Source organism: Podarcis filfolensis (genome assembly GCF_964270895.1).
Source record: "Podarcis filfolensis genome assembly, chromosome: 11".
In the NCBI taxonomy this organism is placed as follows: domain Eukaryota; kingdom Metazoa; phylum Chordata; class Lepidosauria; order Squamata; family Lacertidae; genus Podarcis; species Podarcis filfolensis.
The window spans coordinates 3,326,171-3,352,050 of NC_139613.1; the positions used below are offsets into that span (position 1 = coordinate 3,326,171).

The window sequence follows — 25,880 nt, forward strand, 5'->3', positions numbered from 1 at the left end:
GGTGGTGAGATTTAAGAGGTCTCTGAATCTGTTCACAGAAAGCATGTTAATGCTCTTGTCCATTTGCCTGGTGCCAGCACAGTCCCACCGGCTTGCCTGGACGTATCGGCCAGAGATGGAGAGACAAAGAAGAGGAACAGCTTCCCCTTTTAGGTTTAGGTGCACTGCAACTCTCTGGGAGTTCCATGTCCAGCAAGGAGGGGAAATTGCAAGCGAAAAGGCAGAGGTGTCACACGGAAAGGCCAGGTGGAAGGAGGAGGGGCGCACCTGTAAGAGAGGGAGAGGACAGGCGAGGGCATATGAGGCCACAAACAACCTAAATGAAAATCTGGCTCCCAGGCCAGGCTGCTGGGAGAGGGACCAGGGCAGAGGCCAAGATCTTCCAGTTCATGCTCCCACACAGCAGAGGTGGGAAAGGCTTCTAAAATATTGCTGAGGCTAATGGTCTGGACCAGGAGGGGGCTTTGCTCTTCTCACACATTCCTTAAGATTTGGCTCCAGAAAGGAGAGCCGACTGCCCACACTGGGATATCCCACCCACCTGGAGTGAGAGCCGGCTTCTGCTTGGCTTACCGAATGATCTCAGCATATTCTTTGTCTTTGCCTTTGCTGTCCCTCCATTTCCTGAACATGACCGAAGCATCGACGTTCGCCGGAGAGAAGGTGTTGGGCTCATTAAGCAAAGAGATGACGCTCAGTAGGATAGTCCTGGGAAAAAGCATGAGGAGGAGGAGGAGAAGGAAGAAGAAGAAGAAGAGGACGAAGACGAAGGGGAAGAAGAAAGAAAGAAAGAAAGAAAGAATCAGGGCCACAGCATTGGGCAAGTCTGCACCTGCAAGGATGAACAGCAGGTTGTGATTCTGAACAGGTTTTGTCACAGAGCAACCACATTGGAGGGGAATTTCTCACTGGCAGGGATCAAGTGGATTCTAGCCTGCCATTTAAAGTAAGGATGGGCAACCTGGAACCCTTTAGGTATTGTTGGGCTGCAATCCCCATCACCTCTGGCCACCTGGTCACTTTGCCTTGAGATTGATGGGCATCTCACAACATCTTGGGGGCTCATCCCCAATTTGAAGCTTGCAGCCTTAACCCCGACCACTATTTTTGCACGTTCAGGACAGGCAAAGAAATCTTCCATGGAGACTACAGCTGAACTTCTTTGTGGGGTGCTGGCAGGAGTTCTTACACAGCAATGAGGTACTGAAAATCTCTGCACCCAGGACACAGATGCCTGGTTCCTCAGACCCGATGCTTTACTTTACTATTCTGCTGGTACAATGGCCCTGTCAACTCTCTCGTGAGCCTCACAATAAATAATAACAGCCACCACTGCCACACTAAACCCCCCATGAGCTTCTGGACTTGTGTGTGACCACAGCTCATGCTTAAAAGATAACAAATAAATGAATGAATAATAAAAAAGATGGAACCCAAGTATCTGCTGCAGATCTGGGGTTCAGGGTTTGAAGAAGCAAGGCCAACATGGTGCCCCCACCCACAGCTGCTGCTAGACTACAGCTCCCATCAGTCCTCAGCCAGCACAGCCAACAGGCAGGCAGGCAGGATGAGAGTCGGGGTCCAGAACATCTGGGGAGCATCACGTGGACAATCCATAAGAGGTTATCTGGTGGTACCCAACACTTCTTATTTGCAGGTTGGAAAACGTAATGTCACTAGAGAAGGAGGACCCCCAGCTCCAGAACTGAGTTGTGCATTGGTACAGAATCCTCTCTCTGAAGGGCCTTACCTGACATTCTGGGTTGGGTTCCACCTTTCAGATGGCAGCTCTCCACTTTGAGGGTCATCTACAGGTGGGTGAAGGATTGAAATACATACATCTCCATTCTACCAAAAGAGAATACACACACAGGAGGTCAGCTGATGCAACGGACAAAACACCTTCTGCAGAGTATACAGAGCAGGGCTGAGCAATATATCGATACAGTCCAGTCCATATTGTGATATTGGTTGCATATTTTTGACCTGGCAATATCTCGCGAATCACGATGCGTATGTGTGTATGCTATGCAAAAACCACAATGAGGGGGAAACCGTGAAGCCAGCCATTGCTTCTCTCAATTTCTGCAGCCCATTAATTCTGCCGGCTCAACTCTCCCCTGCCTCCTGCAGGGGACAGCGAATCACAGGAGCTTGCAGAAATCGTGATGCAGGAAAACCATGAAGCCAGTGCTCCATCCTTTAGCTGGTGATGTATCACAATGCTGAAAAGCAGATATCGCCCAGCCCTAATAAAGAGTGGCCCACAATAATACAGAAACCCCACGACCACACATACACACCTCTACTTATCTGGTTATGTCCTGAACTGAACCTTTTTCACTAGAGGAAAAGGTGCACTTTCAAATCTTAGCCACCAAGAAAATATACACTTCCAACCTTAAGAATACAAAATATTAACCACTGCTTAAGCAACTCCCCTCAAAGTACTTCCTACAACCCTTTGCAAGACATACATTTATTTCTTTAAGCAGTGTTCCAAAACCACAGTGTTCCAGAAGGGGGAGCCAGAGCTCTCCGAAAAAAGGGAATAAAGTTGCCACTGGCACTTCCTGATTTAGGAGTTTCCTGCCTAAACAGAAAAAAAACCCTTTTGCTCCAGTAAAAGGGGGTGAGAGAGATACTAGAGGCCAGCTGGCAAACCTTACATTAAAGAAGAGTTTAATTCTGACATTCTGGCTCTGCAGATGAACACCCCTTTAAAAGAGCAAAGCTCAGAGGCTCTGGTGCTCTGCTATATCCCCCGCTAGCGGGAATGGAAGCAAGAAATACGAGACTTGTTGGGGAGATGCAGAACAGCTGGGCGCTTGCCCTCCTTAAAGAGGCCAGAGACAAGGTTAAACATGCAAGTCCACAAGTGGAGAGTGTTTGGCCTCTCTGACCTTAAGGCTAAGTTCACACATCCAATGCAGTTACAGATAGGTAGCCGTGTTGGTCTGCCATAGTCAAAACAACAAAAAAATATTTTTTTTTCCCTTCCAGTAGCACCTTAAAGACCAACTAAGTTAGTTCTTGGTATGAGCTTTCGTGTGCATGCACACTTCGTCAGATACCTGAAGATACAGGTATCTGAAGAAGTGTGCATGCACACGAAAGCTCATACCAAGAACTAACTTAGTTGGTCTTTAAGGTACATCCAATGCAGGTCCTTCTGACGGGCCAACCCATCAGAGAGCACGCAAGTTAAGAAGCCCAGGACAGCAGAATGGATGGAAACAAAGAAACAGCCAACCCCTAATCCTGTTTTTGCAGGAGAGAGAAGAGGAAGCTGTTGCAGCAGGAGCAAGAGTTTCAGCCAAGTGTGTCGTCGAGGAGAAAAGCACCAGGCAAGGCTACCGCTTGGATTTCAGTCTCTTTCTCGCTTCAAGTGCTCCAGATAGTCCCATTTATCTTCATGGCGGTGAAGAAGGATTAAATATGGGGAGGGCGGGAGAGAAGACAGTGACGGAGAGAAAGAGAAAGGAAGAGAAAAGGGAGGTTTCGATGCCCTGGTAAGGAAGGAGACCACAGCGGTTGAAATTCTGACACCATGAAAGACACTTACCTCATAAATGTTGGGATGCCACATTTTGGTCAGGAATCTGAAGGTAGGTGGTGAATATGGGTAGTCCATAGGAAATTTAATATGCGCCTGGAACAGAGAACAAAACCCCAAATTTAAACACTTGTTAAGCTCAGCAGAGCAGCAGCAAAAAAATTCACACCCATGCTGTTCCACTACCTCCACATTTGGTGACGCTGAGTTTGGAGCTGGACAGACCAAGTGCCGTGGGAGTGAGGACCTCACCTGGGGATGGGGGGCAGCGAGAGAGAAGGCAGCTGACCATGTTGGAAGGGGGAGCTTTATGGTAAGAATGAAGTGACAACCACAAGCAGTTTGCAAGCAAGAGAAGGCGCAGGAGTAGTGGCTACGGAAATATTTGGCAGAGTTGGAATTAAAAAGTAAGAATCACAGGAAGAGGGGGAAAGGGGAAGGATGCAAAGCTCAAGGGGTGAAGAGCTGGAATAAGTTGTAAATGCATGGACTAAAAACTTGAACTTGAATGTCGAAAAAGGAACAGCTTGTCTAGTCCAAGCCCTACCAAAGTCCACTATTACTGCATCCATGAAAAATGTGGGAAACCTCCAGTTATTAGATAACGGAGCCTCAAGAAGAAGGGAAACTGTATCCCAACAGAAGATTTTAGAAGTCATACACAACACCCTAAAAAAACATTGGCAGACTTGGACTGTGGAAACCTGGGTACAAAGCTCAGCCACAAAGTTCACAGGTTGGCCTTAGGTTAGAATAAATGGTAGTGATTGTTCAAGGAGGAAATGGGGTATATATAGCCTTGTGTGCCATCTCAAGTGTCTTGGAGGAAAGGCAGAACATAACAATGTAATACATGAGAAATAATAAATTTCTGGACAAGACCAGGGAAACTAAGCTTTATGTGAGTCCCGGGATATAGCAAACGACATTTCATAACTTTTAAAAGCATTATAATATTAGAAAACTACTGTGGCCCAATGTAGATAGTTTTGGAGACATTCAAAGTACAGGACTGGTAATCTGTGAACCTAGAAGTTTAGTGCAGCTTCAAGCAACACCTTTATACGCAACAGCTGGTGTTTCAAAGTGGCACCACGTGGCATAACCAAATCTAGTGAGACCAACTCCAGTTCTGACCTTCCTCTAATAATAATAATAATTTATTATTTATACCCCACTCATCTGGCTGGGTTTCCCCAGCCACTCTGGGCAGCTTCCAAGTGAATATTAAAAACAATACAGCGTCAGACATTAAAAACTTCCCTAAACAGGGCCACCTTCAGTTGTCTTTTAAAAGTAAAATAGTTGTTTATTGCCTTGACATCTGCTGGGAGGGCGTTCCACAGAGCAGGTGCCACTACCGAGAAGGCCCTCTGCCAGCTCCAGGTCATTAATGACTTCTGGAAGGTCTATGTGCTAACACAGACTTCTCATTCAGCTGCTGCCCCCAGCTGAGTTAATGCACCTCCCATGCACAGCTTTTTAAATGCACAACTATGAAAAAAGGCAAATGACAAGGTGGACAGAATTCACCAGAAAAGGCCACTACAGAAATGTTTTAAAGGGTTAGCGCAACAGCAGCATGGCCAATTCTCTGAGAACAGGATTCCCCTTGGCTTTTGCCTGAAGTAGGTTTGCCTGACGGGAGAACTCTCACGTCTCCTAGGAACACACCAGCGGCTCTAGCAGGCAAGGAAAACCCTCCAGCAGGCCTGGCTCAGGAAGCGGTAGCAGCAACTAGGCGACTGCATTAAGATTAAAAAACAAAAGATGTGTGTGTGTTTAGAAATAACATACGTGAACATGGCTTTGATATTTATAGCTGAAGGAGTTTCCAACCCCAAAAGCAGCAGATTGTGATTTTGGAGTGAACGCTGAACATTTCAGCCCGATGCATTTGAAAACAAGCAGGTGGTCACTTTCTTAAAAGGACAGTTGAACACAGGGAGGGAGGCAATGCCTCATGCAGAGACAGGCCACCAACCCCTCCAGCACCATACTGTCCACAATGACCAGCATCAGTAGCCAACTCATCCAGGCCCCCAACAGGTGACCTCCTTTTATTGAACCAGAAAATGGGGCAATAGGATGGGTGATTGTGATGATGGCGGTGATTCACCCAAAGCTACCAAGGTGGGCACAACATTAACACATGATATTAAGAACAGTTTGAAACAACTCACAATCACAAAAGTAAGATGGATCCTAAAAACTCAGACCTCAAGGGTCAAGAGCAAGGGTAAGGAGGTGCTTCACCGGAAGCTATACAATGAAGGTGGCAGGTGCACCTCGTAGGGAGGGAGCTCCCCAGCTTAGGGGCCACCGCAGAGCAATGTCTTCTCCTGGGCTGCCACCTCCCTGAGCCTCTGAGGGCAGAGGAACTCCCAAGAGGGGCCCTCTCTGCTGATCTCAGCACCTGAGAGGGTCTGTAGGGAATCATAGAATCATAGAGTTGGAAGAGACCACAAGGGCCATCGAGTCCAACCCCCTGCCAAGCAGGAAACACCATCAGAGCACTCCTGACATATGGTTGTCAAGCCTCTGCTTAAAGACCTCCAAAGAAGGAGACTCCACCACATTCCTTGGCAGCAAATTCCACTGTCCAACAGCTCTTACTGTCAGGAAGTTCTTCCTAATGTTTAGGTGGAATCTTCTTTCTTATAGTTTGGATCCATTGCTCCGTGTCCGCTTCTCTGGAGCCGCTTCTCTGGGGAAGGAGGTGCTTTTTCAGGTATTTGGGGCCTAAGCTGTTTACGGCTCTCAACACAAACATGAGCACCTTTACTTGGGCCTGGAAATGAACTGACAGCCAGCACAGCTGTTTTAAACTGGGGGTTATAAGAGATGTAAACAGAACACCAGCCAGCAATGGTACATCTGTGGCCCCCTCTGAAGAGCCACAGAAGCAGAGTCACTCCCTCGGACAGCACTCTCCAAGGGCTGGTTTGCAGGTGACAAAAACTCACCACAGAAGCTAGTCTCATTTTAAACGCATGCCATGCTTTTGTGTTTTAAACTGTTTCTAATTATCTCATGTGCCATTTGCCTTGAGACGGATGCTTAGAATGCAATTAATAAATCGATGATGGTGATAATAATAGAACCACCAACATGTTTTTCAGCGGAGGCGGTTCAGAGCGACTTGTGAGTAAAAGAGCAACAGCAGGGTGATGTAATCGATGGGTGAAGTCAGCAGGCAGTGTACAGCTGAAGGCTATTTTGAGAAGAGTCCTGATCAAGCAGCTCTTTATGCAAGCAAGGGATTCTTTGTCCACTTCGCTGTCTAGGGCATCCCTAGCTCTCCCCGGGGCACCCAGGGGTGCTGCTAATGGTCACACCAGCCTGGCAGGAACATGCCTGCACATCAACGTTCTGGCAGAGCTCCGGAGCAAGCGGCGGGGCTGCTGTATCTTTGCTGGGGGGAACCCTCAGGTTCCTAGAAGGCATGGCAGCAGCCAATAGTCACTTTCACATTTGCGGTCTCTCAAGCCGGTTAGAAATTGAGCAAAGAGCCGTTTCTTTCATCTCAGAAGACACCCACATGACCTCACATTCAGAAATGTTACATAATCACAACCACACACACACACACACACACACACACACACACACAAAACATCAATTTAGAAGATTGGGTGTGGGTGGCTGGGAAGATCAGAAATGAGTACATTACAGAAAAGGAACGCACAGAAGTATATTCAAACCATATCAAATACGATTTTTACAATCAATGTACCATTTTTTATTTTTAATGATAAACAGCACCCTCACCACCAAAATTTAAAGTACCAATTCCAAAGCGAATCCATGTGGTTGACAAAACATTTATGGTGCTCATAAGAGAGCTACCATAATGCCCATAAAATACAGGAGCTGTATGTTGAAGTCTGTTTGATAGGCGACTCTTATTCAGCAGTGTGGTAGTGCTTAATACACACTTAGGGAATGTGTTGCACTCTTTAGCAGACTCTAAAAAAACCCTGATGTTGGGAAAGATGGAGGGCACAAGGAGAAGGGGACAACAGAGGACAAGATGGTTGGACAGTGTTCTCGAAGCTACCAGCATGAGTTTGACCAAACTGCGGGAGGCAGTGGAAGACAGGAGTGCCTGGCGTGCTCTGGTCCATGGGGTCACGAAGAGTTGGACACAACTAAACGAAAACAGCTTTCTGGAATGCACAAGCACCCTATGTTTCCACTTGCAAAAAGGGCAGTGTGGGGCCAGGCGATGGTATTGTGGTGGAGACCCCCTCCTCCCTCTGGATAGGCTTTTCCAGCGCTGAGCACAGCAGTGCCTTGGGAACGTGACATCAATTGCATAAGCCCTGGGATTCCCTCTGAACTTGCAGCAGCAGCAGCAGCAGCTGGACCCTGCTGGCTGAGGACATCGTGGCTTTGACAAGCATCTGAATTTGAGAGTTTCCTTTCATTTACCAGGGAAGATTCCCCATTAATAATAAAGGAGGGTGGGAGGACATTCCCAGATTGTTTCCATGGCAACAGCTCAGAGCTGGAGGTTTCTATTCTGGTTCCAGGAGATGCACAGGAATTTCTTCCCATGAAATAATTCCTCCTCTTTTCCACCTTAAGGTAACAATCAGTGCAGGATTGTGAGCCCATTTTCCATGGAGGAAGAAAAAGAGGATAACTCTTCTCCAGGCAGACATTTATGGGGATGGGTGAAGAACAGATTCCGGTGCAGCCTGATGGTGCCAGTTTTTACCCCAAAACAAATAATGCCTACAAATGCAGTTAACCCATAGGAGGGACACTCATCAGGTCTTCTGCCATTTACACCTGACATTTCTGGATGCACACACCTCTTGTGGCACACCCAGGCAGTGCATTTGAGGCAGCCAGGCAGCTGATGAAGCTCTGGAGCTCTCACTCTTTGTCAGTCTCCCGAGTCAGCAAAATAATAAAAAAGAGGTTCAATTAGCCTCAAGTTGTGAACAGGACACACTAAAACAGTTGGCAAAAGAGAAAGAAAAGGTAGAAAATATCTACATGCCAACCTAGACAACTCCAAGCATTCTCCTTTTGCAATGGCTGCAAAGCTGAGCCATGCCAGATGCTGGAAAGGCAATCTGTATGTTCCCTTCAGCCCTCCACATAACTGCTAAAGCCTCTGGAGCAAGATGTTTGCATCAGGCTTTGATAACAGCCTGCTGCCGCCCCAGTTGTGGTCTCCACTGAAGGGGAGGTGTGAATGATGGGGAAATCTGAACTAGTTCTCAGCCAAGATCCAGGGGCACAAGTACCCTAGCATTTCACGGCCCAATGTGGACACTGTTTAAAATTCTTCTTAACACTATCTCTTCCCAAACCAAGCTCAAAGTAAAGGTAAAGGGACCCATGACCATTAGGTCCAGTCGTGGCCGACTCTGGGGTTGCGGCGCTCATCTCGCTTTACTGGCCGAGGGAGCCAGTGTACAGCTTCCGGGTCATGTGGCCAGCATGATGAAGCCGCTTCTGGCGAACCAGAGCAGCGCACAGAAACGCCGTTTACCTTCCTGCCGGAGCGGAACCTGTTTATCTACTTGCACTTTGACGTGCTTTAGAACTGCTAGGTTGGACGGAGCAGGGACCGAGCAACGGGAGCTCACCCTGTCGCGGGGATTCGAACCGCCAACCTTCTGATCGGCAAGTCCTAGGCTCTGTGGTTTAACCCACAGCGCCACCCGAGTCCCTATAAGCTCAAAGTACTTCCTCATTAAGCATCCATTAGGAAATTAAAAATAAAGGAGCCAGCATATTCTAGGGGATGATACTTAGGGGCGGCCAACTCACGTTGCACAATTGGCTACCCCCATTTGCTTTTCATTCTACCTACTCTACCCTTCCTTTCCATACCTAAAACTGGAGAAGCAGGTGGTAGTCCAGGTCTTTATTTCAAAGTCTGCCTCAACACTCTCAGATCTCTGCTTACAGGATGAATTTCAGCTGTTAGGCAATCTCAGAAACCGGAAGCTGGCCTGGAGCAAGCCTACCTCCTTGCCCTCAAGTGCTGAGGATGTTATTTTAAAATTAAACGTCCTTATCAACATGGAAAGGCAATGTCCTGCACAAATCACAGCTCGGCTGCAATTCAGCCGCCAGGCTGCAATGAGAAGCCAGCAAAGTGGGTCACGGGGCAATGGCCAGCCTTGAAACGAACCGTGCCCAGTGCCACTGCTGGCTCATCATTCACCATCTCTGCACACTAGGTGGTGTTTGCGCTGAGACTCTGGCAGCCAGAAGCAGAATCTTGTGGCTCCGCTTGTGCTGGAGCAGTTTTTTTTTTTCCTTTTCTGTAAATGGCAGAGACGTGATGAAGCAGAGTACAGCTCCTCCCTTGGCAACGGGCAGGCTGCATGTTCTGAAGCAATCCTTTCCCTTGCCAGGCAGGTTTTGCTGTCTGCTGCTTTGTCAGCACAGGTTGCCAGTGTCCGCCTGCAGCAGGGCCTGAGCACCACAAAATGAGGAGGGGAAGGAAGCAGACGTGTAGCACAACAGCTGCAATTTTCCCCGGTTACGAGCTGGGCCTTAGGGTGGGCTGGTGAGCTGCACCACACTCGGCGGAGAAGCAGCAGCAACACTTTCAGGAGGAAAAAGCAAGAGAAGTGCACCAAAAAACAGAGAAAGATAGGAAAGCGAAGGAAGAACCGGACAGTTCTAGGAAGAAGCTGCAGTTCCGCGTCTGATTCAGGAGCATCTTTTAGCGTGGGGAGCCTGTCTCAGCCCACATTTCATCAGGAGAAACCTTCCAGGGGCTGCACACCAGGTGGTGGGCAGGGGCAGAGCCAGGAGTGAGTGGGTGTGAATCTCTGCACATAAAAGCCAGAGGCTTCTACACACAAACACCTCCCTCCATCCAGGCAAGCAAGACACGTTTATCACGTACAAGCACACATTCTGCCTAGAAACAAGAACTCAAGGAGGGTACGGTGAGGGGTGTGGTCTGCGGAGAGTTCCAAGGGCCAAGACAGAGAAGTACGGGGGCCGTATTTGCCCCATGGGCTTGGAGTTTCCCCAGCCCTGCTTTAGGAGACACTGCCAATATATTCTGCTGTCTAATGCTGTGCACAGGTTTGCTAAAGCAGGTTGGGCTTGGACAGGTGTGAAACGCAACTGATGGAGCTTATAAGACAGGAAGTATCTGCATCCCTCCCCCTCCCATCTCGCTACCTCTGCCCACTTTGATGGAGGACCACCACATATACTTTGAACAGGAAGAGAGAGAATGGAAAAGCAATTCAATTGTAAACTAAAGGGTAAAGGTAAAGGGACCCCTGACCGTTAGCTCCACTCATGGTCAGCTCTGGGATTGCGGCGCTCATCTCACTTTACTGGCCAAGGGAGCTGGCATACAGCTTCCAGGTCATGTGGCCAGCATGATGAAGCTGCTTCTGGCGAACCAGAGCAGCGCACAGAAACACCATTTACCTTCCCGCCGGAGCAGTACCTATTTATCTACTTGCACTTGACATGCTTTCAAACTGCTATGTTGGCAGGAGCAGGGACCGAGCAACAGGAGCTCACCCTGTTGAGGGGATTCAAACCACTGACCTTCTGATTGGCAAGCCCTAGGCTCTGTGGTTTAACCCACAGTGCCACCCATGTCCCAATTGTAGACTAGAGGAGGCAATAAGGACACTGTTGAGTGACTGGTATCACTTGGTAAGAGGCACCACCTCCTGCCTTGGGCTTCTTAAAGGAGCAGGCAGAGCACAAGACCACACACCTTGCAGCGATTAGCACGATGGGCTGCATTCCACACCACACAACACCAGCTACCATTATGCAAACCAAGAATTACTCTGAAGAATGGACTGAAACACCCCTTTTGTTGTATTTTTTGCACCAGGGATATAGTCTGCAGAGGCATGTATATTTCTTTCACAATTCGTTATATAAGAACTGAAGCACGCCAAATATTTGTGATCAGGATGATCCAGTGTTTACCTGCATCTAGGAAAGACACGTTCCACTCCCAAATGTCGGCGCCCCTGGGGAGTCCTGAGCCAAGATGCGCCTCTGTTTCTGCCACTCCCAATTTGTAATGTGGGAATAAGGACTAGCCTCACAGGGCAGTTCCAACAAAGGAGAACGTGCCAAGTGCTATACAGTTTATCAGGCTCCATCCACGTGTTACTCAAAGGCATAAACATGTAAAAAGAGGAATGAACTAACAATTCAGGCATGGTTTGCTTGGCACAGACCAAAGCAACCTGAAACCAACACCCACATTAGCTCCCACTCGGCTGGCAGAGGCACCATCACTACACATGAATACGGACATATTCTATACTACGAAGTATAGAATCTATGAACAAACGGTAGCAGAAGATTTGGCCTTTAGTTCTCCTTCGCGCCCCTTACAAAAACTCACACTATTAGCAGACTGTTACGGTCTTCTTGCATTGCAAAAATCCACTAACACAGGTGTTTTATGTGCTAAAATTATGGCCATGCTATTTTTCCAGTTGTATGCAATAAGAGAAACTCACATGCTCCTCTGCTGCTGCCTTTTCGGTGAAGCACAGACATATGGTTCAAAAGGTGCAACTTGAAAACTGGATTTCCAAGTTAAAAAACTGCAATTGAACATGGATTCTGGAGTTTCGGGGAAGCACATGTGCTTCCTGATAGGCCTGAGAAAGGTTCTCTGACAGAAACCCTAGAAAAGTACTGCCAGTCAGTGTAGACAATACTAAGGTAATGGGCCAAGAGTACAAGGCAGCGGTCTACGTTCTTATAAGTTCAGTCTCATGACTGCCAAAGGTAAGATTCCTCCACTCAGCCATAAATTCAGTGCAGGACCTGACATGTTTTCTTAGTGCAATCTCAAGAGGATCTGAAACCACACAAAAAATGGGACCAGAGGATATACTGCTAACATTGCTTTTAGGCATGGTGGTTTGTGTGCAAGAAGGAATCCGATGACCGACCAGCCACTGAATGTTCATTTGGGTTTAACAAGAGGTGGCAGCAGCAGCAACAACTTCTGCCAGCCAAGAGCAGAGAAGTGACTCAGCGCTTTGAGGTGTGTTACAATCTGGAACTTGCCCTCGTCACAGAGCAATTAGCAAGAGCCGTTGCTGCACCAGATGGAGCCGAAGGGTAAGCAGATCCTCCTTTCCCCAATAAAAAACAGCACAACACTTCTTGCCGCCGAAGAAGAATTCGCCAGAGCAAGCTTGCAATTAAGCAACTATTTCTGCCAGACTAGGAACCACTCAAGGCTTTAAGTAGCCTTGAGTATCAACAGGCTGTCCAGCTTGGGAGCCGTCCATGTCAACAATAGCAACTAAAACAACCTGGGTTGTGACCTGGGGGGGCAGCCATCGCCTCTCAGCCTAACCTACCCCTCAGGGTTGTTGCAGGGATAATAAGGGGAAAACCAACCTGAGGTTCCTAATAGGGAAAAGCAGGATGTGAAACCTAGGGGAGGCGGCATTCCACTTACGCAGGCAAGCAGGCCCCTGGAATAAACACTGGGGGTGGAAGTGTGTGGGAAAATAACAGAATCGCAGAATTGCAGAGTTGGAAAGTACCCCAAGGGTCATCTAGTCCAACCCCTGGCAATGCAGGAATCTCAACTAAAGCATCCCTGACAGATAGCCATCTAACCTCTTCCAGGTGTGCAGCCTGGGAGTCATTTTGGACTCACAGCTGTCCATGGAGGCACAGGTCAATTCTGTGTCCAGGGCAGCTGTCTACCAGCTCCATCTGGTACGCAGGATGAGACCCTATCTGCCCACAGACTGTCTGGCCAGAGTGGTGCATGCTCTGGTTATCTCCCGCTTGGAATACTGCAATGCGCTCTACATGGGGCTACCTTTGAAGGCAACTAATCCAGAATGCAGCAGCTAGACTGGTGACTGGGAGTGGCTACCAAGACCACATAACACCGGTCTTGAAAGACCTACATTGGCTCCCGGTACGTTTCTGAGCACAATTCAAGGTGTTGGTGCTGACCTTGAAAGCCCTAAACGGCCTCGGTCCAGTGAAGAACCGTCTCCATACCCATCGATCTGCCCGGGCACTGAGGTCCAGCTCCGAGGGCCTTCTGGTGGTTCCCTCACTGTGAGAAGTCAAGTTACAGTGAACCAGGCAGAGGGCCTTCTCAGCAGTGGCACCCGCCCTGTGGAACGCCCTCCCACCAGATGTCAAAGAGAACAACAACTACCAGACTTTTAGAAGACATCTGAAGGCAGCCCTGTTTAGGGAAGCTTTTAATGTTTGACGGGCTACTGTATTTTAATATTTTGTTGGAAGCCGCCCAGAGTGGCTGGGAAAGCCCAGCCAGATGCGCGGGGTAGAAATAAATTATTATTATTATTATTATTATTATTATTATTATTATTATTATACGGAAGGAGAGTCCACCACCTCCTGGGGGTGTCTGTTCCACTGACAGCTCTTACTGTCAGAAAGTTCTTCCTGATGTTGAACTGGAATCTCCTTTCCTGTAACTTGAATCCATTGGTTCGGGTCCTACCCTCTTGAGCAGGAAAAAACAAGCTTGCTCCCTCTTCTATGTGGCAGCCCTTGAGATATGGAGAGTAGCACAGACTGTCAGCCACAAGGGGAGCTTTACATCACAACTTCACATGAATGAGCACAGGGAGCAAACAGAAGAAGAATTATTATATGTATTTTTAAACCACTTTTCAAAAATATTCCCACGGTAGTTCACAAGAACTAATGCAAATTTAAAAAAAATTAAATACAAACAACCCTTAGACTAAAAGGCTGCAAAATTACCAAGGTAGCACGAAGGTGCTAAAAAGGAATGGTTGCTTGAACACCACCACTCTCTTCTTTTTCAGAATCCTTGAGATTCCATTTCTCTTTTTTGTTTACATCACTGGGTGCCTCCTGTTTTTTTGTGCATTTCCACAAGATAACAAAAGCAGCGTTAACAGCCACTAGGAATGAAATGCCATCTAAAAAGCTTGGGGGAAATAAAGAGTTCTTCTACTGGAACCCGAGGATAAGGTGCCTCCTTGAGGGAGTGTGTTCCACTAAGGAGTGCCACTACCAGGAGGGTCTCATCTCAAGGACAGGGACGTCTACAGGAGGCTGGTGGCAGAGCCAGGAAGTCCAGAATTCCTGCTGGCCCTATGTGGGCTGCCCTGTAAGCTGTGTAAAACTTGTGCAAGAATCTCAAGCAACATGTTGCAGAGCTTTGGAGGGGTCTGCTCTCTGCCTGTTTTGTGGGGAGATGGGGAGCCGTTTAGGCATTCGGCAAACAGAGCAGCACTCTCTGAAGAAATAATCGCTTGTGATCAATGCTCCCCCTTGCTCCTCTTAAATATTTTAGGCAGCGCTTTTAAATTGGAATGCCAGCAATACCCTCCAGCTAACGGAGCGAGCGCTCGTGAGTCACTGGCTGACAGATCCACCTTGATTCAGTGCCTCCTCCTCCTCTTATGCAGTTCAATCTCTTATCAGCTCAGATTCCCACCCCCCACCCCCCCGACACAAACACCCTCCCACTTCTCTCTTCCCTCCACCCCCTGCAGTCACATGCTCTGTTAAAAACACAAGGCAGTCACCTCTATCGCCCCACTGGAAGCAGCAAGGCGAAGGGAATTATTTATAGACTGGGAAGTGTAAACCAAGGCATTGCTGCAATGTTACACAACTCCCTCTGCCTTCTCGCCATCCTTCCAGGCAGCGATCCCTCCCAGAAGGACACGGCCCAGACCCTGCCGCCTTTCCAGAATCAAGAGCGTTCTGTCTGTCAGCTGACAGGCCACTTTCTAAGCCATGTAGATGTAATAAATGGCACTGGGGCAGATTCCTCTCCCCCCCTCCATGCCACCCCATCAGTAAGCATGTCTATTTCTCACTGAGCCACTTCAGACTTAGAAAAAGGAAGGCCAGGAAAAGACCTGGGTGGACTGGGACATTTACTGTTCCCTCCACATCCCCCCCCCCTCCATTTTTTTCTCTGTTCAGGCTGCAGGAGGAAATTTAAATGACTGGGGAGTTTCTTCCACACAGAAAACCAGCATGCTGGAGAGAAGGGCACCCTAGACTCTTCCCCCAGCTTTCCATGTGGATGAAACTTTTTTTCATATGGAACAGAATTCAAACAGCAAACTGTCCCCTCCCTGCACGTTAGGTGTAAGCCAGTAAACTCCCTGGATCAAGCCTCAGCTTCACCATGAAGCCAGCATCTGATCTTAAGAAAGGCACTATCTGTTACAGCCCTTTCCTATTGGCAAGAGGAAGCCAACATCACCGGCTTCCCAACTGTAGCTGTGACTGCTATTGTGGATTTTAAGTAGAGTCATACCTCGGGTTACAGCCGCTTCAGGTTGCGTTTTTTCAGGTTGCGGACCGCCGAAACCCGGAAGTACCGGAACAGGCTACTTCCGGGTTTCGCGGTCGCGCATGCGCAGAAGTGCTAAATTGTGCCTTGCGCATGCGCAGAAGTGCCTAATCGCAACCCACGCATGCGCAGATGCGGCTTGCGAACATGCATCCTGCGCGTATCACATTTGCAACCCAAGCGTTCACTGTACTAGGATCAGTTGCAAAAACTTCTCTGCAATTGTGCGGTTCGGAATCTCATCTGCCTGCAAGTGTGGGGCAGAATCCTGTAATACCAAGAGGCCATATTTCGCAATTGAGAAATTCTGTTTTAGAAGCCATATATAAATAGTTCCTTAAAAAAACCAAAAACCACCTTGCAGTTCTGGTGTAATTGGGATAAAAGAATCTCTCCCCTCTCCCCAGATAGTCCCCCAACTAAGCAACCATCAGCACCAGGTTTTGGATTCCCTTCTGGGCTTAATCAGTGACTCCATTCTCACTCTATCCATGCCCTGCAAAACACAGTCCCATTTTTAAACTGCTAAATTGCTTTGGAGAGCAGCACACTTGGTAATAAGCAGGACGCTGACCCCAGATTCAGTTTTAACTGAAGAGTTCTGGAGGAGTCTCCATCTGTACTGGAAAAAAAGTAAATCACTGCCTTTCTGCCCTCAAGTTCTTTTTAAAGGGATTTAAACCGCAGAGGATTGTGCTATTTTAAGTTGCTTCTGGGGTGCAAAGCAATTGTCTGCCTTACCTTTCTTCAGTTTCTGAGAGCCCAGATTGACTTCTTCAAGCTACACAAAGAGGGTCTCTAGTGCAGCAGCAGACAAGAGAGCTAATGGCCAGAGTGAACCACTGATTGGGCACAGAGGATCAAGTCCCAAACATTTGGGAGAAATAGCTTATTTCAGAGATGGAATTTGGCTATTCAAAATGTTCAGCCTGTGTGCTGGATTCCTTAAGAAGTGTTACCTTGGGTCTGGCTGCTTTATTATTCTCGATGTGCCTGATTCTGCATTTAAGCCTTTAGCATTGTTATTAATGAGTAGTTTTGAAGTTTATTTTAATATTGACTTTTGATTGTATACATATATACTGCCAGCTGCTTTTTTAAGAATGCGCTTGAAAAGCAGATTATAAATTCCTTAAATAAAAATAAAGACCAGTGACTTTTTATTCATTTTTTAAAAATCAAGTTTAGTTCAGTGCAAAAGCACTGGGGGGGGGTGTACACACAGTACAATCCTCCTGGGATAGTGCAAAATGCAATATGGAAAGCAGAAGCTTATCTGGATGGAAGCTAGTCCTTAGTTCTGGGGGGAAAGCTTGGCTAGAAAAGTCTCCTCCCAACATTCTAGAAACACAGGCAGCTAGCTGTCTTACAACTGATTCACACCACGAGTCCATCTAGCTCAGTATGGTTGACATTATCCGGCAGCCACTCTGCAGGAATTCAGGCAGGGCTCTCTCCCAGCCCTAAATGGAGATGCTGGGGATTGAATCTGGAACCCTCGGCACACAAGGCAGACGTGCTGCCACTGAGCTGGGGCCCTTCCACAAGCTCTTAACATGCAGAGTGTACTGCAAATACTAGAGTTCTCCCCCAACTTGCAAATCTTCCCACTTATTTGGGTCACACCTGTGAACAGACACTAACATCAAATCTATTGAAGAGTGAGCAGCAGTCCAAGAACACTAGCCGTAAACCGTTCAGTACCAAAAACATACACCATTTTGCACTTCTGCTGTACAGAAAATAGGCGACACACAGCCCCTTTCAGCAAAGGGCTCAGGTGGGAACTGCTGCAGGTAAGGTAGCTCAGAGCTCCATTTAGCATCATCAGGTGCAGTTGGTGCCCAAAAGGAAAACTTGCTCAATTTTATTATTACATGGAATATCTGCATTATCTTTAATTTACATAATTTGTGGCCATCCAAGCAACATGCAAAGCTAAAGATTATTGGGCCAGAAGCTTCCATCCAACTCATGAGAGAAGACAGCTGCACATCAAAAAGGTGGGGTGGCAGCATAGCTGGAAAGGAGAGGGGGTGAGAACTGGCAGAGAAGGCGTCTTATTTTAGCAGCCCAAGGCTTAAATAAAACACTACTTACAAGACTACCTGCAGTGAGACAAATTGAAAGCTCCATTTCACACCAGCCTTAAACATCCCTGGAAATGGGACAGTGACACATGCCTTTGCGAGAAGCACCTGACCCCCGCTAGCACAACCTCCTGACACTGCTCTCCGCAAGTCTACAGGACTGAACAGAGACGAGTCTTCCTAAAGTACAGAAGCTGAAACGGAAGAGAAAATCTCATGCCACCTTTCAGGCCAACAGAATTACGTATTATGGTTTGCGGGCTTCGTGTCTAGCTAGATGAATTGAGTGTTATCCTGAGTTAAAGTGTATATTCTACAGCTGATGGGAAGGAACTGTAAGCAGTGAGGTCAGAATGAAGTGCACAAAAGTTACGATGGTGATATCGTATTATTAGGGATGGCCATTACATACACAAAAATTGGTTAACCAATTAACACAAGTACTGCTCCAATACTTTGGCCACAACGTGAGAAGAGAAGACTCCCTGGAAAAGACCCTGATGTTGGGAAAGATGGAGGGCGCAAGGAGAAGGGGACGACAGAGGACGAGATGGTTGGACAGTGTTCTCAAAGCTACCAGCATGAGCTTCACCAAAATGCGGGAGGAAGTGGAAGACAGGAGTGCCTGGCGTGCTCTGGTCCAGGGGGTCACGAAGAGTCGGACATGACTAAACGACTAAATGACAACAACTGTGATTAAAATTGCAGGGGGTGCCTACTCAGAGTAGACCCACTGAAGTTAATGGATGCACCTTAGTTATGTCAATTATAGTTTCAGTAGGACTACAAGCCCTTTTGCCCTGATTCAAGCCACACTAAACTTCTTGATGGTTTCATGTTGCAGCTTCCCTTTGCAGTAAGGTCAATTAAAAAGTGAACTGGGGTGGTTGAATGTTCTCCCCGACTTGCTTTTTGGCTCTTGCTCTGCGACCTGCTAGTGAAGGATGATGATGATGATTATTATTATTTCTGGTGTCAGGTGAGCAAGTGAAGATGAGCAAGTGATTTCCTGATGTTGTGGATGACAAGTGTCAGTGTCTCTAGAGAAGTCACAGTGACAAGCCTGGCTTTGGGTCTACCTCAGGACCTGGTCCCTGTTTCCATATCTGTTATATGGATTGTTGCTGTTGGTGAGTAGCTATTTTAGGCTGGGGGACTATTTGCCACCCAAGGCCTGAGAGGGGGAAGTTATCATTGTGCAGTGAGTAGTTTCAGCTGGGAACTGTTCTGGCACCCAGGAACAAAGGACTGCCTTCAAAGACAAAGGTTTATGCCCTAATAAACATGTTTAGTCCTTAAGGTGCCACAGGACTATGTTGCTTTTGCTGCAACGCCTCTGAAAACTATTACAGAGCACATCCATGAACTTCCTTTTACTAGTGCATTACGTTGACAGACTTGCACATCACCCATCCTTTGGCTGGCAAGGAAGCCAGATCCACTTGTTTCACTGCCAGCTTCTCCATATAGGCAGAGTGCTTCCACAATCCTCTTCACGGCTTTACCAAGTGAATGCCACCTCGCATATTTTTGCATTCCAGAACAAGGCTTCAGGGCCAGTGAACCTGGCTCCTCTTACCTTTTGTTTTAGGAAATGGAATAACTGGTTGCTTGTGTGAGCAGAAATCATGGCACTTTGTTTACTGGTTACCACTGCGGGAGTCTTACTTACTTATTTACAAGCTCCTTAAATAAGATAGAAACTGTGAGATGAGTTAAGAAATCACAGTGGAGGGAAATCCTCATCCAAAGGAAAGAAACGCGGAAGTGAAAATCAATCTAAGGCAGCCTTCCCAAACCTGGCACCCACCAGATGCCCATCAGGCCAAACTAGCACAGAACTGTACTCCAGAACATCTGGAAGGTGCTAGGTTGGGAAAGGCTGGTCTAAAGATAACCAGCAGCCTTAAGCAGCCGCCCTTTGGGTGTGTGAGCGTGCGCCTTATCCGGACAACCCAGCCATGATCTCTTGCCATGGTGTCTCAGTCTTCAGAAAGGCTAAAGTTCTGTTCCAGAACTACTCCTTCAGCCATAGGGCTAAGGAAAAGGGAAAGAAGGGGTAACTCCTCATTAAACAGGTCATTTATTACTTGCAAGAATGGCATACTGCATGTACAGCTTCCACACACAAAAACCCCCACCCCCAAACAGCCAGCCCTCCGCTCCTTATTAACAACAACTGAGGGGGAAGTAGTTTAAAAGCAGCGAATGCTAGGAGCAGAGGCTGGCTAGAGATGCAAGTTCAGAAACACTGTTCAAAGCTGAAATCCTAGAAAGCCAGAATGTCTGAAGTACTTATCAGGTTTTAAGATCGGCTACATATAAGATGAGATGCAGCAAGCAGTTTTGAGGTAGGAGATGTGAATTCAAGTCCTTGCTCCACAGCTTACAAGGCTGAACCAATTTGCACCTGCAAGATACAGATACAGGATTCTGACCTTCCCTCATACTTAATGCTAACAAGATTATGAAACAGCACTCTGAACACACGAAGACAGGTATCCTGGGGTTGCAGGCTAAGCTCTCCTGCTCCACACTTTAGCAAATATGCTGGATGCGTTTTCCCCCTTGGGTCTCATTTCAAGTGGTCTCACCACTGATGCTCAGTGTGTTTCTGTTAAGTCACAACGTGCCATTAACAGAGAGAAGGTGGAAGGATCTCCCTTGCCCCTAGAGCACAGCACCATCACCATTCTGCCTTGTACCAGAAGGGAGATCAGACCAGACCCTGCCCACCACTGGCAGCCATCCCCACATTTCTTCTCTATTCTGAAAAGCTTTTTCCATTCTTGCTGACCTCAGCAACTCTTAACTTGTGAAATTAACAAAAGCTGCGTGTTGGCAGTGAAGCACTGCATTAACACACAATTGGACACTTGTCAACTTAGCAGGGGGAAAGGAGAGGTTCAGAGTGAGAAGGCTGGGGAATTAGAAAGTATGGCAGTGCTAAAATGGTTTCCTTCCACCGTTTCTGAGATGTGTTTGTTTTGCGGTGAACCACTTCACACTCCCGAGGTGAGTTGCCATCTGCTAGAGACAGTGTGGAGGGGCACCTGGGAGATATTCCATGGCACTACCAGAACAGCACGGAATATCCACTGGTTTGACTGTGAGCTGTTCACACTAAACCACAGTTTAGCACTATGAGAATAAGCCTAGCCTTTACCGCTGTCACCTCCCACCCTGGAAAGCTTATAGTGTTTGGGGCTTTTTAATTTAGAGAAATTTGGGGCTTTTTAATTTAGAGCAATGACAAACCTAGACAGCATCTTAAAAAGCAGAGACATCACCTTGCCAACAAAGGTCCGTATAGTTAAAGCTATGGTTTTCCCAGTAGTGATGTATGGAAGTGAGAGCTGGACCATAAAAAAGGCTGATCGCCAAAGAATGGATGCTTTTGAATTATGGTGCTGGAGGAGACTCTGGAGTGTCCCATGGACTGCAAGAAGATCAAACCTCTCCATTCTGAAGGAAATCAGCCCTGAGTGCTCACTGGAAGGACAGATCCTGAAGCTGAGGCTAAAATACTTTGGCCACCTCATGAGATGAGAAGACTGCCTGGAAAAGACCCTGATGTTGGGAAAGATGGAGGGCACAAGGGGAAGGGGACGACAGAGAATGAGGTGGTTGGACAGTGTTCTCGAAGCTACCAGCATGAGTTTGAGCAAACTGCGGGAGGCAGAGGAAGACAGGAGTGCCTGGTGTGCTCTTGTCCAGGGGGTCACGAAGAGGCGGACACGACTAAACGACTAAACAACAACAACAAAATTTAGAGAAAAGGGAAGTAGGAGGTGACATAATGTAAGTGTATAAAATACATGGCACAGAGAAAGTGCGTAGAAAAACTCCCCCCGCCCCCACCCCTCATGACCCTAGAACTCATTGTAATCCGAAGAAGCTGAAATTTGGAAGATTAAGGCCAGATAATAAGGAGCACCTCTTCATTCTGAGCACAGGCAAACTTACTCCCACAAGAGGCAGCAATGCTACCAACTTTCAAAGAGGATTAGACAAATTCAGTGACAATAAGGCTATCAGTGACTACTAAGCCTGTTGGCTATGTATTCCTCCACATATATTGCTAGAGGCAATGCACTTCTGAATAGCAGTTGCTGGAAAGCTTAGAAGGGGAGAGTGCTGCTGCACTCAGGTCCTGCTTGTGGGCTTGCCATGGGCACCTGGTTGGAGACTGCAAGAACAGGATGATGAAACAGATGGGACCACTGGCCTGATCCAAGGGCTCTTCTTAGACTCCTATGGCCTCTCCTCCACAGGCACAATGAGGAAGTTGCAAACTTTTCACTTACATTTTTTCAGTATCTACAGCTTTCCATGGCATTTGAACCTGGACAGATATGATTTATCTCAGCTACAGTTAGTGGGAAGAAGTTGGCTTGTTTCCAGTGAGGGTTATGAGATAAAAATCAAGTTTTGAGTTCAGATGACATGTTAAACTGTGGTTAATCTAAAATGGAAACAGAAGCATTTGATTTCTGTTTAGAGTAAGAAGGTCAGAGGAGGATAGTCTTGTTCTAGGGTTTAGCATTATGTCTGAACAGACTAGTTACCTAGTTCCTACAGCTGTTCAAGGGTTTAAGTCCCAGAAAAGCATTAAGACACCAACTTTGCTCACAAGAGACTTTTCAAAGATGCAACACAAATATTCCACATATCTGCATGTGTAGCATAAGTGTTGCATATGAACCCACTACTATGTAATGCCAACATCCACTTACGTGCCAAATAGGAAGCAGCAAGTGACAGAGGGAGATGGCTTTATTACATAGCCTGACCTCTTGTGAGGGGACTAAGTCATGCAGCAAAGAGACTTTCTGCCCTCCAACCACAGTCTGGAGGGACTTCAGCCCCCAAAGAGCGAATTGGATCAAGGAAGTTTGCAGCCAAATGAAATTTAAAAACATCTGTGCAAGAATTAAAAGGAAGAAGCATTAACATTGGTGAGAAATCACTACTGCCTATCGGCTCAGATCCAGACAACTATAAGTAGAGGGAGAAAACTTAGTTGTCCTGCAACACACCTGAACCGTTCACTGAACTGTTGAGCAAACATGAGTGGGATATTTCTCACAATTGAAAATCACAATGTCTTGCAACGGTGCTACATGTTAAGAGAAACAGTAAATAAAGCACAGATTGCAGAATATAAACTGGATTTGTGCAAAATATTTTCCCCAACATACGCAGCCTTTCAGAGGACCCAAGTATTCCCTCAGGCCCATTAGTGGTACTTCCCCCACCCCAGTTTAGCTCATACTGAAGAACCATTTTTCTCCAAGTGATTACAGCCCAACAGTGATCACAAAAGTTACTACAACGTGTTGTTATATCACTAGACTAGGCTACATGACAAAGTCACAAATCCAATTTGTTCCCATGTTCATGGCTGGTCAACATTTTGGCAAAAACACCCTCTCTTCCAGCTCAGAACTATTCAAGGCAACTACAGTGGTACCTCTGGTTGCAAACGGGATCCGTTCCAGAGACCCGTTCACAACATGAAAAGAGCGCAACCAGCAGCGGCACATCTGTGCACATGCAGGTTGTGATTCACCGCTTCTGCGCATGCGCTTCTGCACATGTGGCAAAACCCGGAAGTAGCCCTTTCCGGTACTTCCGGGTCGCTGCGGGACGTAACCTGAAAGAACGTAACATGAAGCAGACTTAACATGAGGTATGACATGAGGTATCTGAGAAGGGTGTATTGACCATACAATGGGGGCAGCCAAAGCAAAACCTGAACTGCCCAATTAATAGAAAAAGGGAGCCGGGGTGGGAGAAGAGATGTGTCTGAACAGAGACAGCCATATCAGAAGGTTTCTAGAGGGTACTTTCAAATATAGTGAGGGCTTATACTGTCAAGGACACCACTAGATCACTGCTTGTGGACAAATTCCAAGCTGCCCTGGTTTGTCTCACCCATGCCTCCCAAGCCATTGTTTAGCCTCTTAATTCCAGCCAGGAAAACAAGGCATCATCAACTCCCTCTAGGTCTGATGGCTCATTCGACACACATTCTTTTCACACCCTGCTTCAATGTTAAGGACTAAGAACAGCAAGACACGCAGGCTTTTAAAAGCAGCATGTTGGACACATAAAGCCCAGGGCCTCGAAATTCACTCACACTTGTTCTGACGAAAGCAGCAGAAGGACACTGTTTTTCAGTCCCTGCTGATCACTTCTAGCATTTAAAGGCTTAAGGGATTAATGGACCACCCACCTTTGCATTGAACAGAAGTGCATTCTCTCCCCCCCCCGCCCCACCACCCCAGCCCTCTGAATTCAAGGCCCTTTAGACCACAGCACACATTTATGTCGTCCCCATCCTCTCCCCTCCCCATTCGCCTATGAAGTAGCTCATTTGCAGAAGCCCACTCTCTCCTTGCAAAGCCTCAAACTGTAGCCCCAGCCTTGCCTACATAACAACTCCTTTGCTCCCCTCCATCACATTTCCCAACCACCGCAATGCTAGCCTGACCCTTGAGGTTGGGACGGGCAGCTGGGGTAGCTAGTCTGCAATATACCCCCTAGCAGAGCAAAGCAGCAACAATATGGTGCACTCTCTCTCACTTCAGTGCTTAAAGGGACGAAGATGCAATACTGGAGGGCGGCACACAACAACAATGGTGTAGGGTTTTCCCAAACTTGGGTCTCTAGCTTTTTTTGGATTGCAATTCCTATCATCCCTAACCACAGGTCCTGCTAGCTAGTGATGATGGGACTTGTAGTCCAAAAACAGCTGGGGAGCCAATTTGGGAAACCCTGGCATGGCCCAACCGCGATCATGAGAAAGTAGGCAGACAGGCAACATTGACATACCGTATTTTTCGCCCCATAGGACGCACCGGCCCAAAGGACGCATCAAGTTTTTTTGGGGGGAAATAAAGGAAAAAAAATTTATTTCCCCCCCCCCAGGCGCTTGTGGGGCAGGCAGCGGGGAGAAGCGCTCTTCTCCCTGCCGCCCGCCTTCAGACCAGGTCCGGGGACAGCAGGGAGACGCGCTGCGCCTCCCCGCTGTCCCTGGAGCTTGCGGGGCAGGCAGCGGGGAGAAGCGCTCTTCTCCCCGCCGCCCGCCTTCAGATCAGGTCCGGGGACAGCGGGGAGACGCGCTGCGCCTCCCCACTGTCCCCGGAGCTTGCGGGGCTGGCGGCGGGGTCTCCCCGCGGTCAGCCTCCAAACCACTTCGGGAGACAGCGGGATGGCGGCGTTCCGCCTCCCTCTGTCCCCCGACCTTGTGGGGCTGGCGCTGGGGCTCTCCCCTCTCACTCTGCAGGCTTCAGCGAAAGCCTGCATTCGCCCTATAGGATGCACACACATTTCCCCTTCATTTTTGGAGGGGAAAAAGTGCGTCCTATAGAGCGAAAAATACGGTACAAATAAAGATGGCCAGTCACTTTTGTCAAATGGTGCCATCAAATTAGAGGCTCTGGAGACTCAGCCCTACCAAACTGGTGCATCTGGAGGACACCAGCCTGGGAAGGCTGCTTTGTAGAAGAACAAAGATTTATCTCAATCCTATGGCGGCAATGCTGGCAAGCTCTAAACATGTATTCCCTTTAAAGCAGAACAATAACCCACCTAACTGGAATACAAGGCGGAATGTGCTACGGAACCTAGTGCTCACACCAACTTTGCTGGGAGGTACAAAAAGTCCCAACGGATCTCTGGCATCCCCAACCAATATCTCATTTTCCAGGTCTTTACCAGAAGCACAACAGCACAAAGCAATAGTTAGGATTTTATTGTGATGGTTAGAACTCTTTCAGCAATCTAAAAAATATATATGGAATAATGCTGGATTGCTGCCATGCTTCACACTCCAGGGTACAAATGCAACCATGAAGGTTTTCCCAAGAGAGCCTGCAACCTATTTCTATCACTCATTCCATCT

The 25,880-nt window shown here is 47.5% G+C and overlaps 1 protein-coding gene across 2 annotated transcripts in view; it reads right to left on the bottom strand.

The window, feature by feature from the left end:
• UBE2R2 (ubiquitin conjugating enzyme E2 R2) overlaps positions 1–25,880 on the bottom strand; it is a 56,266-nt gene that overhangs the window by 8,855 nt on the left and 21,531 nt on the right. For both annotated transcript variants that reach the window (XR_014539563.1, XM_083575919.1), the window contains exons 2-4: positions 3,566–3,652; positions 1,751–1,848; positions 574–708 (exon numbers count right to left, since the gene is read on the bottom strand). Coding sequence is in view for 1 of the 2 variants with exons in the window: in XM_083575919.1 (XP_083432045.1) it covers positions 574–708; positions 1,751–1,848; positions 3,566–3,652 (320 nt within the window). In the remaining variant the exon portion in view is untranslated. The remainder of the gene's footprint in view (positions 1–573; positions 709–1,750; positions 1,849–3,565; positions 3,653–25,880) is intronic.